The sequence below is a fragment of the Girardinichthys multiradiatus genome, chromosome 20 (genome assembly GCF_021462225.1).
Source record: "Girardinichthys multiradiatus isolate DD_20200921_A chromosome 20, DD_fGirMul_XY1, whole genome shotgun sequence".
In the NCBI taxonomy this organism is placed as follows: Eukaryota; Metazoa; Chordata; class Actinopteri; order Cyprinodontiformes; family Goodeidae; genus Girardinichthys; species Girardinichthys multiradiatus.
Genome location: NC_061812.1, coordinates 41,275,675 through 41,293,273, shown reverse-complemented (window position 1 = coordinate 41,293,273; position 17,599 = coordinate 41,275,675). Strand labels below are relative to the sequence as shown.

The following is a 17,599-nucleotide window of genomic DNA, read 5'->3' as shown; positions in this document are numbered from 1 at the left end:
CCGCAGTCCGGTCTCAAGCGGGCTGTATCTTCTCTCCGATAGTTAATTTGCAGGAGTGCATAATGTCCAGCAAAACAAAGAGAAATGAGCTCTCACTGTGCCGCTCCGGCAGACCGTGCACGCTCAGCTCGGCCTGGTGAGCTCAGTGTGTGCGTAGGGTTTTTTCTTTTTTTTTTTACTCTGGTAGGGCGCTTACACTAGGGGAATGTCAATTCCCTTTTGTGGATCTCTGGGAACAGTCTACCATCTCGCTTCTCGGAACTGCTCTAATGAGGCCAGGCATATTGCTTTTCATCCTGGACTCCCTGCAATTAGGCACAGCTCATAGTTTTCGTTATGGCCTGGCTGAGTGTTTGTATACAGACACAAAATGCAGTGGGCCTAGAGTGCCCATTCCCCCATGAACGACATGCCACTGTTCATATTCCTGGAATAATGCACTTCTCAGGATGTGCTGTCCTGACTTCTAACAGCAACAGACGGTATGTTTTTGTCTGCCTTCCACGGCTCAAAATGCATCCCATGCCAGAGAATACAGAGGAGAGGGTCATATGGTCATGATTTGCAGATTTAGCCGACATGGAGTGTATAACATTCCTTGAGTTCAGAGGAAAGAGGAAAAAAACTGCAGTAAACTGCATGCCAACTGGATCTTTAGACTGTTTTAATACAAACAGATCCTCACGGAAAATTCTCCAAACAACAATACGGGGTCCCAGTTTTCCCTTCCTGGGTCCCAGGTCTGCTTTTATTTAGGTCTTTCATCCCTCTCAGTGTTGCTTTTGTCTCCGGACCAATGCCGTATCGAAGCCCTGCCCTCTCCAAGAGCCTCACTAAACCAGCATGTTTGCATAGTTCTAACGAAAAGAAATGTTTGTGTTCTGAAAAAAGCCTTGAGGCTAGTGGGTGGTGGGGGGTGGAAGCACCCCTGCCTCTTTTCTCTGTCCCATGTAAGAAAGGTTCGGTCAGCAGGAGCTGGCATTTGCCAGGCTTTGGCGATTTTTAAGAGACTGTAATGTCAGCCATTTTAAGATGGACAGTATAATGGGCGCTGTGCCGCCATTTTTCGTTCTTTTCGCCTTAAATGTTTTTTACAAGTGTCTGTAGTCTTCGCTATGGAGCGGAGGCAGTTATTCATTAAAAGTGATGTAAAAGGATGCGTGACAGATTTTTTGGTTTATTTGCCTGTCATTCATTTGGGCTGCAATTGGGAGCGTTGGAACAGTGAGGGCTCGCATTAGTGCAACTACTTCACACAGACAATGATGCTCGGACAGCCAGGTGGAGAGCTGCAGGTTTGCCCCGTACTGCCTTAGCCTGCAGGCGTCTGCGCTGGTCTGACAGGACGAAAACCCAGATGGGGGGGATTTTTAACTTGTTCAGCTGTAATATTCCTCCCATTAGGGCCTGTCAACCAGAGCAACACAGCTGCAGAGGAAAGCTGCTACAAGCCTCAGCCAAAGTCAAACATCAGACCTTGTGTGGACTTTTCAGACACTGCCGATGGGACCTTAGGATTAGGTTCGTCCCGCTCCGCACGCAGTTTAAGGAATTCACCATGTGTGTGTGTGTGTGTGTGTGTGTGTGGGAGTGTGTGTTTGTGTCTTGCTGTTTTGGTGGGCAGGCGGCTGCGCTGTGTGTGTGGCGTGGTGGGCAAGGGGAAGAGTGGAGTTGCCATGGCGATGTTAACACATGAGTGGCATCACCGACCGGTCTCCCAGTGGACAAGGCTGCAGTTATGGAGGTAAAGGGGTGGGTGGTGGGGGTGTAAGGGTGTGTGCGGCATGTGTTTGTGATGAGGAGGAGGAGAACCATGAAGCTGGCTGACAACACCTGCGTCTCAGACATTCGGACACCACTACGAACACAAACACGCCCATCTGAAGGAAACAAGACAAGGCGAAGCACACCACACACTGACTCCCCTGCCAGGGTCTTCATCTGTACAGGAGTGGGGACCTGTAGGAGCGCAGCACTAATGACCCCAGTGACTCTCAGTTGCTTTTCAGCACAGGTGCAACACCATTCATGCTCCAAGTATGAAACCTGCCCATCCATCCTGTCCGAAAGACCCCCACACTGGCACACACTGGACACTGGAGCCACCCGAACAATCGCATTCGGACAGTCAGCCATCTCAAGCCTCCCAGTGCTGGATCACGTTCCTCTTTATAAATGAGGCACCATTGTTCCCAATCCCCTCTCTGTGGAAGACAGTCATTTTTCTCTGTCGCTGGCTTATATTTGGGTGTCCAGCTTATCTACTCACATGACATTAATCTGTTTAATGGATGTTTGGCAGAGACGTTCCAGCTGAACAGATTTTTTTGATCATTCAAATGTGTCTGTCAGGAGTCCCCCCCCCATCTCTCTTTGCTCCCCCCCTCAGCAGGGGGCAGGTTTTTCTATTTTTTTAAGACACTCAAGACAGCCGCAGATCACTGTCAGAGCAAATTAGACAAAACGCAAATGTTGTCATAAGCTTGAGGATTTCTGCTTTCATTTTTGTGTTTTTTTTTTTGTTTGTTTTTGCCCCTCTGCGGCTGTCACACAGAGAGGATCTTTACCAGCTCCTCACTTCTATGAGTGAAGATTTGGAGAGCCGTGCAGGTGCTAAATGGCACGGAGGTGAGGAGGGAGTGTGTGCCTACGCAGGGTGTCAGTGGGGAGGAATATTGAAACAGCACAGCCTGTCATCATCCTCCTCATCATCAGTCATCCTCTCTCTTCACACCCAAAACGTCTGAGTTTCGTCTTCCTTTGTCCTTCCCTGTCCTCCAGCCTTCATGTCCTCGTTCATGTGACAGGCGCCAAAACAAAAACACAGCTCTGCGTTCGCCTAACGTCAGCGGTAGGTGACCCCGCGATCTAGGAGTGCCTGAATCAGTGGATTGTTTTGAATAAAATTTTAATGTCTATCAGCCACTTCGCAGCCTTGCTCCTCTTTTTGGCTGGTAGCAGCTTGCTGTGTGTTGGGGATGTGTTTTTTTTTTTTTACTGTTGTATTATTGTAATTACTGCTGCAGTTTATGAGGGCAGTAGAGGGAATACACGCTGGTTTCTTTTAATTGATTTGCTTAAATGGGAACAACATGCTCAAGAATACAGAGCCTTGACAAAGTATTTAAACCGCTTGAGTTTTTTAACATTTTGTGACTTTGCAGTCACAAACCTCTATGTATTTTTTGGGGATGTTGTGTGATAGACCAACAGTAAGGGAATGGGAAATTTTGTTTCTTTTCAATTTTTAATAAATGAAAATCTGAAAAGTACGGTGTGTATTTGTATTCAGCCGCTATGCTCTGACTCCCCTAAATAAAATCCAGTGCACCCAGCCTCCTTCAGACGTCAGCTAATTGCTAAATAGCTCTTTTCTGAAAGCCTCAGAGGATTGTCAAAGAACATTAGTGAACAAACAGCATCATGAAGACCAAGGAGTACAGCAGGCAGATCAGGGAGAACGTTGTGGAGAAGTTTAAAGCAGGGTTAGGTTATAAAACAATGTCCTGAGCTTTGAACATCTCATGGAGCACTGTTTAAATCATAATCTGAAAAGGAGAGAGTGACATGAGACATGACAGATTGGACAATGTGAGCATTAATAACTGGAGGAGTTGCAGTGATCCATAGCCCAGGCAGTTGAATCTATTGACAGCTATCTGACGTGCACTCCATAAATCTGGTGTTTATAGAAGAGTGGCAAGAACAAAAAGAGATAAGAAGTCATGTTTGCAGTTTACCACGAAAGCCATTAAAGCAGGTGTTCTGGTGAGATGAGACTAAAAGAAAACGCTATGGCCCACAGGCAAACTAACACTGCACATAACCCTAAACACATCATGGTAAAAAATGGTGCTGGCAGCATCGTGCTCTGGAGGGTCTTTCCTTTAACAGGAAGAATAAAGTATTTAGAGTTAATGGGAAAATTGATGGAGCTAAATATAGGACAATCCTAGAAGAAAACCTGTTATAGGCTTCAAAAGACTTGAGACTGGTGATGAGGATCATCTTCCAGCAGGAAAGTGACCCTAAACATACAGACATAACTACGGTAAGATGGTTTAGATTAAAGCATTCATGCGTTCGAATGGCGAAGTGAAAAGTCCAGACCTAAACTCAACTGAGATACATGTGGCAAGACTTGAAAATCGATGCTCACAGCTGCTCTCCATCCAATCTGACTGGTATTGGGCGATTTTGCAAAGAAGAAAAAAAAATCTATTTTCTAGATGTGCAAAGCTGATGAAGACAAACAAAAGACGTGCAGCTGTAATTACAGCCTAAGGCGGTTCTATAAAGTATTAACTTGGCTGAATACAAATGCATGCCACACTTTTTGGATTTTTGGATTAGCAGAAAAATGATTAAAAATAATGCACTGCTTTGTCTCTGTTTATCATAGAGTATAAATACTTTGGAGAGCATTGTACAAGTATAGAATATACAATTACATACTAATTAAATATAGGCACAGTAGTGTTTTTTTTTTTTTAAGTATAAAAGCACACCTGGAGGGGAGCTGTGCTGTAAATCTTAAAGCTGCTGTTAAATCCAGCAGAACGTGTAAACCCCATCAGAATTTAAACCTAGCTTAATCCCATTTGTTTTGAAAGGCTTGTTTGGGAAAAGCTGAATGGTTCAAACATGGTTTTAGTTCAGCGCACACAGCCTCTGCACTCACTCTGAGAGTGGGTGTTCAGAAAAAGCCCGTCTGAGAGCTGTGCCACTTCTCGCTCACTTCAGATGCTGGGTGGCTCCTCTGGTCTGCCGAGATGAAAAGAGTTTCCTCCCTCTGTGCCACAGAGCCAGTGCCAGCGTGAGGACGTAGGACACACTAGGGATGCCCATCGTCTGAGCAGTCGTCTACCTTGCAGCTGAAACACAAGGCCGGGCTTTTCAGGAGCATCCATTCAGCTGCTCCCTGTCTGGATAGCACTTGTCTTGTGTCTGATCGCACATCCCGTCCGCTGCATAAAGCAGCCCCTTCCTTATAAGTGACCTGATTCTTTATGTAACCGCGCTCAACTTTGGGTTTGTTTTAGGCCTTTTTTTTCATTCAGGAAGTGGAGGCCAGTCTGGACACAGATTGATCCACTCTCCTTTGTGGATTCAATGCCGTGTCCATATCACCTATTCTGTTACTTGGAAAAGATAAGTCAGCAAAACGAGAGCATTGGTTAATATTCAGCTTGTTTTCTGCTATATGCAAAAGAATAACCAGTGAATAGTGGCAGTTGCTGATACTTATCTGGTTTGTCTTCATAGCTTACAAGATTTATCTACATTTCATTTCATTTCCTGGAAAAAGTTTGAAACAGGATCAGAGCTCCTTTAAAACAGCCTTTCCTCTCCCACTACCTGGATTCGTTTGACGCTAAAGTTTATAATTATTGTTTGTGTGCATTTATTGGTGTTGGCAAGACTTCACAGTACTTCAGTTACTTTTTATGGAATGTTTTTTTCTTGCGTCTGCATTATTACAGAGGAAATAAATGACAAAGTGAGTCAGTATTGGCAACAACCCATCAATCCAGCAAAATATTTATGTATGTACTGGTGAATTATTAGCACTAGTACAGTAAACTCTAAAACAGCTGAGTTATGGGTTTGACCTAACATACTAGCTTAGGCTTTCAACCCATAAAATTGGTTAAATCACTAATGTGTATAAGTAAGGCTACCACAGAGTGGTTTGAACAGACAGACCTGTGATCTGAATTACTAAACAATTAATCTTTGGGTTAAAATGAATACATTTGGGGGGGTTTTAGCATATTTCTGCATTAGAAATGATCAAATTTCAAGAAAATCTATAATGCCTAACATGATATTGTTTTAATTACAAACACATTTGGATAACAAACATTTGTCTTAGTATAAAGCACTGCATCAGATATAGCCTGCCCATATTATTTCATGACCAATTCTCTGGTCAAAATAACTTCCTTCATAGTAATCCATGAGTAGAATGATAAAAATGCATTTAAATCATCAGTTGTCAAAGTGATTATGATGCCCATTTAAAGTAAAAATTCTAAACTACTGCCTTTGACTAGATCAGTGTCATCAGGAAAAACATTGAAATGTTTATAGAATACCCACAGTTTAAAAAAAACAAAGAAAAAAAAACAAAGAATAAGCCCAGCAGCCGTCGGAGGAGAAGATGTCTGGTTTGCCAAGCCACGATAAAATGTTCTAGTGTTCTCAGTGGAATTTTAGTCATAGGTGCCTTTAACCAAAACTCTCCCTCCTAGTCCTTTCTAGGTGGTACCAGTATGAGGAGTAAGGGACGGCGCTCCTTTAGTTTCCACACCATGACTTTCCAAACAGTAAAGTTTCTGTCTTGTAAACAAGAGGAATGTGAAGGAGACCGGCAGTGTGCTTAAACAGTGAAGGAAGGATGCTCCAAATGGCACGGAAAAACAACGGTCACTTCGGCATGTTGGGTCAATGGGATGGACAATTTTAGTGCTTTTAAACCGTAACTTTTTAAAACCTTGGTCTATGTCCCTGTAGCCTTTCATTTGGATTCATTCTCGATTAAATACACATTTATACACTTTCATAACACTGCAACCTTTTTGAATTTTAAATCCTTTTTGAAAAAACATTTTTTTATCAGTTTTTTTCACATTACAGTAAAAATTGGCCAAAAGGTATTTATACCCTTCTTATAGTCGCTGACCTGTTTTTTGCATGTGTCTTCTGGTATTTCTTCTGGTGTTTAAGGTTAGAAGGTCTCCTTGCCATCACCCTAATTATTAGTTCCCTTATTAGCTCCCTTCCCTCACCATAGATTCTCTATCAGATTCAATTTCAGGACTCTGGCAGAGCCACCTTGTGCTATATAAACTACATCATGACTCTAGACCTGTTAAACTGAGCCAGCACTGATGCTGCGGCAACATTACTATACCATGGTGACATGTCTAAGGCAGATATTTGTGGAATAAACCCAGCAACTTCCATGTCCTCAGCAGGGGTTAAAAGAGTTCGCCGTCAGGGGATATCATGACATCTCTGGTGGCCAGACGTACAGCTCATGCCCGCATCAGAATGAAATGATCCGGGATTTCTGCATAAGATGCTGGTGACCTAGTTTTGTTTTCTCTTTTGTTACAAATTAGAAGAAGGACGTCACAGCACGTTTGGGAACATAATGTACCTGTGGGCAGTCATTCAAAGGGTTTAACTTTGGAACAGGTTCATCTTTTATTTAACATGTACCCAGCCGCAGTGAACATGCAAGGTCACGTTTGTGGAGGTGCTCCTCAGTGTGCACAAACACAGCGTGGTCAAACAATAACTGAGATAAATATAATATAACAGCTTGAAAGTATGTGGGATGATCTTTGCTAACAGCAAGCTACAGAACAAGACACTGAGCTTCGACACAGAGCCCGCTGAGGGTGGTATGGTTGGTCAGTTTCTACTCAGGACGATGAGCTTGCCTCAGAAAAGCAAAGTGTGAGGGAAGGGAATGGATGAGATTAGTTTGCAGCAGCATGTTATACCTCAGTTCATCTCCAGAGTCTGAAATGAGGACAGCAGTGATATACAACGGCTGCGTGAAAGTGCAAGTGTGTGTCGGGAGTTCAAGCAGAGGGCGCGACTGCAGACTTTCATATTTTTTTCCTAATTTAATTGCCATGTTTTATTCTTTGGAGAGTTAGAAACAAAAGGGGATGATGAACTGTGGTGTTCCATTTCAGTTTGAGAATGGAGAATGACAAGATAAGGTCAAAATAAAAAGGGGGAGTGAAATATTTCACATGAAACTGGGTTTGTCAACAGATCTTTAACTCAAAGTCATGTTCCTATACTTTAGATGTACAGTTATAAAATCCTTTTCAAAATATTGGTGCTCCACAAACCCCAGACACACTTAATCTTCATCTTGACTCCCCATTATGTCACATTGAGTTTTCAATTATATGTTCTGAAAGGAACATATCCTAAGCCTAAATATGTCTAACATGTGTGTATGATAGTCTAGAACAAAAGAAAAAGGTCCCAGCAAAGTTATTTCACCAAATTAAGTAAGGCCATAATTACTGTACCCCTGGCAGATTAGATTTGGAAAAAATAATTATTAATTTACTAATTACATTTTTTTGATACGAAATGAGACAGGCATCTTTCTCAGGTTTTTGATTATATGTATATAATAATATAAATACCTCTTTCAAAAATGAATGAACAAATCTTTATTGTCGTTGCAGCAACCAAACCCTTTTAATTGCAGAGCAGCGTTTTGCATGTTTCCACTGGTATTTCCACAGTTTATCTTAAGTGATGAGCTCCAAGTCTTTGAGGCTGGAAGACCTTCTTGCCATCACCCTTATCTTTAGCTCCCTTCACAGGTGTGATTCAAGGACTCCAGCTGGGCCACTCCAAAGCCTTAATATCACTTCCAGATAAGGAGAAAAGGTTTGGTAAAATCAGAAGCTTACTTTAAACTTGAATCTGCCAGGGGTGGGAATAACTTTGGACTTAACTGTATGTGTCCCATCACAGAAGAGCAGGCCAGAAGGATCCTCATTTCTATGTTACAAAAAAGATACACACTGTGCTTCCTGTAAGGGGATCTGCACTTAAAATGAGAAGGAGTTTTTTTTGGGTTTTTTTCGGCAGACATGAAACCAGTGTGCATATTTTGCATATTTGTGGCTGCAGAAACAATGTGAAACAGTTATGGTTAGATACTTGTGCCCCCTAATGGGCCTAATGAGTGACTGGATGGGTGTGAAACTCCATGAGAAGGTATTCCCTCACTGGCATTAACCCTTTCCTCAGCTGAACATGCTTGTTAAAGGACAACAGTTCATACTTACAGGATTCTTACTGATTCAGGCCTGAATGACAATGAGCATTTATACACAACCTCTTCAAATATTAGCCTGAAGCTTTGCTAAAAATAATTCGGAGGTCACACCCCATTACAAACTAGAAGAGCCGACCCTACTGCAGCAGGAGGGGGAAAACCATCCCCAACTCTCATTATTGGCTCTGATCAATTGCTACTGTCTGCTTTTTGAATTCATAAAAAGTGACATCTATACAGAAGTCTCTAAATCCAAGTAAAGCGCAGAACAAACTGACAGGCGGCACTGATTAAGGGAGTGTTTGTGTGTGTGTGTCACTATAAAAATCCTCCCTTTTCTTTTGTTTTAACCGACAGCCTTTGTCTGGTTTGATTTTCTTCATATAATTACAGAGAATGTTTTTCCAGTATGAAGGTAATTAGACTGATCTAATTTTGCCCATTGTAGTATCACTTGTATATATCATCATTTTATATGAATATGCAAGCTACAGTATCTTACAGAAGTGAGTACACCCCTCACATTTTTGTAAATATCTTATTTTATCTTTAATGGGACAACACTGAAGATATAACACTCTTGCTAAGTTTGCTGTCCCCTCACAATAACTCAACACACAGGCATTAATGTAAACTGCGGGCAACAAAAGTGAGTACACCCTTTAGTGCTTTATATTGTATCAGAAGTTTAAGATTATCCGTGTTGTCCCATGAAAAGATTTAATGAAATATTTACAAAAATGTGAGGGATGTACTGACTTTTGTGAGATACTGCATTATCCTCCCTATCACATACATAGTGCGAACTGTAACTTTCATAATTTACAAATTGAATGATTCAATTCCCCTTTCATATTACACTCCTCGGTTTTCTGTACCCTGAGAAAGTCTGAAGGTCAGAGTTATGAGGATGTGGGGCAAAGGGGCTAGAACCGCTTGGGGAACTTTGCTCATAAGTTTTGGTTTATGCAAGGGAATCACAAGAGAGTTATCATTAAGTACACATTTGTGGCGTTTTTAAGTCTTGTCCACACAAAAATAGTTTGCCCAAATGGTCTGGTAATCTAACGTTCATACAAAAACACAGAAAATGTCTCTAAGCATTGAAGTAAATATGCTGGGCCTGTAGGTAGCGATGTAACGAGGAAAATGAAATACACGGCGTTAGGTAAAGATCGCCGTTTAAATGAAGTGCTTGAAGTTTAGGGGTTTGCTTAGAGCTGATGTCATTGTTTTCAAAAGGTTGTATACAGGTTGTCGACATGAGGATACCATGACATCAAACACCTGAGTGTGATATGGGCTTGAAACCAGAATCATTTGTTGAACCATTTAAATGTACAACATAAAAGCAAATGTAACCGTTTTGGGGATTTTTTGTTTTTTACTTTCGTTGAGCTCAGAAGTTTAAACACATTTCTTTAATATTTTGTTTATGGTCCATTCCTCCTGACAGAACTGAGTCAGAATTGTGGGCCGGCTGCCACACATACACTCTATTAGCTCTACACCCCAATTTCTTATGGAACTGAGATCAGGGCTTTGTGATGGCCACTCCCTCCTGCAGCAAAACATCCTCAAAACATGATGCTACCACCTCCGTACTTCAGAGTTGGGATGGTGTTCCTAGGTTTGCAATATTTATGGCCAAACCACTGGACATGTCCTCAGAAATTGACCTCCTAATCCCTGAGTGTATTTGCAACCTGTAATCTGTCTTTTTACACTTTTTTGACTCAGATAGCATCTTCATAAGGTATTTTGTTTTTGTTTTGAGGTCTAATTAAACATTTTACACAAAACACGTTTACCTTACGTCTCCAGAATGACTGGACATGTATTAAAGGTTTAACCAGACTTGTGGAGATCCCCAGTTGTCTTCCGGAAATCTTGCAACATATTTTTCTATGGTGTCACAAAAGGAAGAAGTGCTGCCTTAAAATACATCCCTACTCAAATACTGTGAATTACCCTGTCAGAAGCTTTCATAAGTCATGACAGCATAATCTGGACTTCCCAAATTGTTTGAATGCAGAGTACCTAAAATTCAAAATTTGGAGAAAGTTAGAAGAAATTCTTCCTTTCACTATTCTGACATTTAATAAATATAAATAATTTTAAGTGACCTAAAACAGGAAAGGTTTACTCTGATTTAATGATAAACTGTTAGGAAAAAAGTGTGTTGTGTCTTTTTATACAGTATTTCTTAATATCTAATTTTAACTAGAGTATATTTGAAAATTTATAGAGTACAACAGTTGCAAAACTTCCTTTTTATTAAAAACAGAAAACCCCTTGCTGCTAATGGGCTTTTCTTTTTTTCTAACTCTTACTTTGGAAATGTGTTGAAAGATTCATGTTTCTTTTGTTCTCATTCCTCATAGGTTCCACCAGAGCTGTTAAACTTGTCCATGTGACAGGAATCCAAAATTGGTAGAAGGCATGAAGCAACACTGTGATATCTCTGTGGCTGGTCCATGACACCAAACCCCACCTTTGACCTCTCCACTATCCACCTACCCTTTGTTCTCATCAAATCGGACTACCAATCACTCACATTTACACCAAGCTGAAATATGGCCAGCAAGAGGAAATCCACTGTGCCCTGTATGATACCATCTAAATCCAAACATGCACGTGAGGAAATTGTTCTGGGCTCGCTACCAGAACTCCTACCAACAATCCCAGAAGACAGCATACTCAGCATCTCCGGGGAGGAGTCGGGCAACTTCTCTCACAGCTCTTCCAAATCCGAAGGCAGCAGTGAAACGCAGAAAGGAGGTACTTACAGCTGTGTCACTTGCCAGTTCGAGTCCAGAGATCTCAACTTCTTTTTGGATCACATGCACAACTGCCACTTAGACTTCAGGGCCCAGCCCACCTTCTACTGCCTGAACTGTGGGGTGTCGGTTGTCCGCTTCGAGGCTCTTGCATTGCACAATGCTAATGCTCACCCTAAGATTATGGAGGGCTTGGTTACTGCCTCCCTGAGTGTCAACAAGAGAGACAGAGGAACAACTGTGGAGCAAAGCCTCTTTACAGACAGTGGAGAAGACTACAAAGAATCTGGGATCTCCCTCACCAAAACACCAATCGCAAAGATGATGAAAGCCAAGGGGGAGCACAAAAAAATTGTTGTATCTCACACTGTGGAGGTACGTAAGATAGACGCTGGAAAGGAAGTAGACCCTAGCATGCTGACTAATGTGCCTAAACTCCAAAATGGGGCTCTCAGTACCTCTGGGGCCCCAGCTATGCCGAGGACCACTGTCACTCACGTGATTACGACAGTGTCCAACCAAGTCTTTCACCAGCACACTCCCCCTCTTTACTCCCCCACTTCCTCTGACACAAATAAAGATCTTCCAAAGGTGATGATCCCTCTCAGCAGCATCCCCAGCTACGATGCCGCCATGGACACCAGCAGTTTTCTCAAGACATCGTTTGGCAAGTTTCCCTACCCGACCAAAGCTGAGCTCTGCTACCTGACGGTGGTTTCAGAGTTTCCAGAAGAGCAAATCAAACTATGGTTTACTGCCCAAAGGCTTAAACAAGGCATCAGCTGGTCTCCTGAAGAAATCGACGAGGCCAGGAGGAAGATGTTCAACACTGTTTTCCAAGGAGCAGCACCCCAGAAGCAACCTGTGACAGCGCAACAGGTCAATCAGATCGTAACCCACCACACTGTCACTGGTCTTCCAGGCTCAAAAGGACAAAACTTTCAGATGGCCAAAGTTCCATATGGAGGTTTAAAGCCAAGACCAGTCGGAGTCATAGCCACGCAGACCAGCCTGTCAACCAAGCCCCATGTCTCAAGGGTCTCGTATTCTTCTCCAGTTGCCCCACCAAAGTTTTCATCTGCTGTCCGAACAACACAGGAGCCTGCCAAGAGTACTGAACTCACTTTGGAACCAGAGAAGAGCAATGGGCTGGATGCGGCTGGAAGCAGCGGTTGTGTCAGTAGCACCAGCCGCAGTCGAAGCAGCAGTAGCAGCAGCATCAGCAGCTATTCCAGCATTACCAATGGTGTTGAGAGCAGAAAACCGGTTAACAACAACGGCAGTTCGACCAATACCACCAACAGTGTTGACTCGTGCTCTGCGTACACTAGCAATAACGGTGAGCACTGTGTTGCTGACACCAACAGCAAACCAAGCTCCAAGACCAACAGTTTATCAACCGGATCGGGAGGTTCGAACAGCAGCACGAGTCAAGTGATCATAGACAACACCAGCAGGTCAAAAACCATCTGTGACAATCATCATAGCATCGTCGTCTGTGAGCCAGGTGGGGCTCACCCTGACGGGGCTGATGACGAAAACAACAGCCACATTCACAAGACTGACAACAGCAGTATTAGCAGTGAAAACTCCAGTTCCACCAGTGATGACAGCGTTCCCAACAAGAATCATGCCAGCAAATCCCCAACAGAAAGCACCAGCACTACTGTCATTACAAAAAGCAACAACTCGTCCTCTATAGAAGAGGGTGGATGCAACAAAGACTTTCCCATGAAAGGCATGTCAATCTTACAGAAGCTCATTAAGGAGGAGGACCTAATTATCAGAGACAGGGCATGCAAAGAGCTCAGAGTTGACCCCATTAAGATCAATTTTAAAAGGCTGAAAATGAACGAACCACAGACTACATCTGTCGTTCATCAAGATCCCAACTGTGACATTGAGGTGTCTGCCTGCCATACGTCTTTCTCGCCGCCCTGGGGCAACAAGACCCCACAGCAGCTGCAAATCCTCCGGCAGGCTTTCTCCAACACCCGCTGGCCCAGCAGCCTTCAGTATGAAGAGTTAAGCATTCAGACAGGCCTTCCTAAGTCAGAGGTGGTGCGCTGGTTCAGCGACAGTCGCTACAGCCACAAGAACGGGCAGCTGAAGTGGTTGGACTCCTACCAACGGCCTCCATCAGAGTCAGAAGACGCAAGGAGCCATGGAGACCCAGAGGCCGAGTCACAGAAAGAACCTTTGCTGGCCAAGAAGAAACTCATTGAGCAAGAAACAATCAAGAACCTGGAAGGGAAAGCAGGGCTGGACTCAGGGCAGCGGCTTGTATGGCAGGATTCATACAAGCCGCTGCTGGCTCTGACAGGGTCCGAGGCTGGACACGACAGACCTGAGCAGTCAGGGCAGCCAGCAGTCCTGCAGGATCCCTGGTTGGAGAGAGGAGTGGAGCACCAGCAGCCTGCAGCGAGTCATTCACTGATCGAACAGCAGACCGACACCAATCAGGCCAGGTAGAACATTTACAGTTTATAGAGGCAAATTGAACAGCTGTTGGTTATTTGATCCCCCCACCCTTTTATGCCTTTGCAGTTTTGGTTGTTTTGTACCCAGATCTTGCAGGTGCCCTCTACAGCAAGACATTTTGTACAAACCTTAAATAAATTCCTACCCGCCATGGAGTCAACTAGTAAAAAGGAATCAGAACTAAAATGATTTGAATAGGTTTAAATACAAAGGTTTTAGATAGTAAAAAGGGCAAATCTATAGGGGTAGATCTACAGGGATGGATCTGTTACCATGAAAGAATGCTTTGCCACCTCAGTTAAAAGCTTTGGGAAAAAAAATTGATACTCATCACACATTGTCGCAAGCAAGCGTATTATGTCCAACTACACTTAAATGCAGCACAACATTCCGCCACACTATGTTACATTTGGATAGACACTGCTCTTCTTCAGTGAAATCAATATTTAGTTTATTTCTAAAAAAAAAAATAAACGTGTCATTTAACACATTTCTTCCACCTTATAGTATTGGGTCATGTGTAAAATGCTAACACTTCAATGGAAAAATAGGCCAAATTTAAAAATACCCATTAAAATAATATGTAAGGTTTTTGTAAAGCTCCTATCAGACATGTTTAATAGGAAAGTAAAATAATCCTATAAACTTCAAATAAAATTGTGATGGGTTTTACCCAACACACTCACCAGTTAAGATGTTCAAAATATTTCTTTTTTTACAGCTGATATGCTTTCTTGAGAAACCTGTGTCAGATGTTGAAGGCCAATATATGCTCTGCAAGAACAGAAACAAGTGTTTTCTCCCCTAGTGCAGCAGTAACAAAAGGACATCGCTCTGTCTTTGCAGCCCTGGTTTTGGGGATCTTGCAACTTTTCTTGACACAAATTCTGGGCAGAACCTTCTTCTTCTGACTATTGTATGGCTGGTCAGAAATGCAAAGTGGATGCGGCTACTGCATTCACAAATGAGGATGTACAAATGTCCTGACCAGGATACATGTTGTTCTTGTCACCTCGAGTAAAAGAACAGATTTCTCTGTTCTTGCAGGGTATAGAGTGTTCTCAGTGGAATGATAACACAGTACTGATGAGCTAGGGGCATTCAGGTGTCCTAGTGGAAATAAAAGTAGCCAAACATGCCCTATAAGTTCAGTGCGGTGTACTCTGCTTATGCGTAACAAACACACTCTGGAAAAGTGGGACACCTTTCCAGTTGATTAATTAATGATTTTTGTTTGACTGACAGACATAATATCTGCACACATACTTGTAATGCCAACCCCTGGCCCCCTCTCGGCCCCCTATTGATATTTCTCTCGATCCGCCTCTGGACAGTAATATACAATTGAAACAACTTGAATGTGAGCTTTAAGTTATTTCAAGACATCACCATAATACATCAAAAAAACTAGAATACAGCGTAGAATACACAATGGTTTAAGAACGTGTACGAACAAGTTAACGTAGTAAAAGTGAACTCCTCCTTCACTGTGATATTTTGACAAGCTCAGGGCTGTTTATCCGTGGAGAAAGCAAAACCAGTGCAAGTCAGGTGTGGTGATGAAAGCATGACAGCTTGTTTGTAGTAGGAGCTTGTGTGACGTACAGTAAAAAGGAGTGTGTTCAGGTACTCATGCTGAGTAGCTTATTCAGGCAATCAAAGGTCTGTGTTTTACAAGCTATTTTTAGATAAGTAGGACTCTTAGCGCTGAATTATAGATTGAGAGTGCATGCTAATATATGTGAATAAATCTCCACAATCATCTTTGGTGAGATGGATTTCTAAAAGCAAATTTAAGACATACACAGGCATGTGTTTTTTTTGTTATTAATGCCACTATCTAAGAAGTACCTGAGCACAACACAATCCAAATGTAATTTTTTAAAAACTTCTTCATGTTTCGTTCATGCCTGTGTTGCTGATAGGGACCGCCTGAGGATGGAGCTGCTGGAGGTGTGATGAAGCAGCGGCGACGTGACGTTTAAAGACTGGCCTGCTCCCCTGGCTGTGATTTGTTTTTGTTTTTTTTTTGGTTTTTTAAAGAAAAACAAAAAAAAGTGTGTTCATAATGACAGCAGATGTGATTGTAGCTGGACCGCTGGACTCTGACTTAAACTGTGAATACCCTCCACTCCCTCGTCTGCCTCCTGCTCCTCCTCTTCTTCTTCCATCTGCCATCACTTCCTTGCACCGACAGAAGAAAAAGAACTTCTCACCTTTTGAGTCCTGTGATGTTTAAGCCTTTCATGCTTCTTTGTGGTTGTGTGGGGAGGGCGCACAACGAGGTCAGTATGAGGGATCAAAGAGAAGAAAGATAAGACGCACACTGACTGGAAAAGTGACTTGAATGAGCGAAGCTAGGTTAGGAGAGAGGTTATTGTTTTCGGCCCTATTATATATATATATATATATATATATATATATATATATATGGTTGACACTGCACTATAACAGATGATTTGTACTGACTGGACAAACAAAAGATGTGTCGAGGAAATGCTATTGTTGGATTTGTGATATTTTTTACTTTTTTTGTTTTTTAGCAACCAGTACTACAGCACTGCCTTGAATTTTACTTCTTTCCGTTAGTTGGGTTTTCAATTCTATCTACTCTTCTATAGTCACTGTAAGTCCAGATGCAATCGAACATGTTTTATTCAGATCTGTATTAATGTTGGTGATCACTTTGCAGTTCAGATACACGCAAGAGGCTATATACAATGCACTAATGAAGACAGCGACGCTTAAAAAAGGAGAAGTCACACTGCTTCACTGTAAAGGTATTGACAGCTCTGTCAAGATCAATACACTACACTGCCCTGCAAACTGAACAGAGAGAAGCCTGTCACGCTACCGTTGCCTTACTCAGCTCTGTCTGTGTGTTCATATGACTCGTCTGTTCATCGCCTTGCTTTCGAGCTACTGTGCTGTCCAGAAAAGAGAAAAGAAAAAAAAGAAACTTGCCAGTGCATTTGATGGTCACTGTTGGTCTATATCTGTGAAAAAAAATACTGTGCCGCTTTCTGTACACTTGGAGATGTTCAACTTTAAGCTGTAATTGTATCGAATATTGTTAACTGGCAAAAGAAGAAAAAAAAATGTTGGAAAACAAAATTCTCAATTTGAACCCTAAACACTGACGGAGTGAGTTATTGTGCTAGCTAGAGAGCCAAAATGAGGAGAAGGTCGCTCTCCTCTGAATTTTCTTGTCTTTATATGAACGCCTACAGTCACTACATGAATCTTACTAAGCTGCATCCTGAAGCTGCTAATAGCGAAGAATGGTGCTATACCATCCAAAGTGAAATTGGGAGGTTTTTGTCTCCTACCAGCAGTGTGTGCACTTGTGTCGAATGTTACAAATTTATTTTGGGTTGAGATAAATGGAATCTGGACTTACGGTGTTAATGATCACTTAAACTTTTATGAAAATAGTCTTGATCATAAAGCACTGTTGTATTATCCTTTCTACACATCTGAGTCGTTACAGAATAAACTGATCACTCAACAAGCA

General features: G+C 42.3%; 1 protein-coding gene across 3 annotated transcripts in view; it reads left to right on the top strand.

The window, feature by feature from the left end:
• zhx3a (zinc fingers and homeoboxes 3a) overlaps positions 1-17,599 on the top strand; it is a 23,474-nt gene extending 5,875 nt beyond the window's left edge. For 2 of the 3 annotated variants that reach the window (XM_047348495.1, XM_047348494.1), the window contains exons 2-3: positions 11,209-14,072; positions 16,011-17,599. In XM_047348495.1, coding sequence (XP_047204451.1) covers positions 11,401-14,072; positions 16,011-16,044 — 2,706 coding nt within the window. In that variant the 5' untranslated portion in view covers positions 11,209-11,400 and the 3' untranslated portion in view covers positions 16,045-17,599. Of the gene's footprint in view, positions 1-11,208; positions 14,077-16,010 lie in introns of those variants that run through there. The other variant, XM_047348496.1, reaches the window with a different exon arrangement.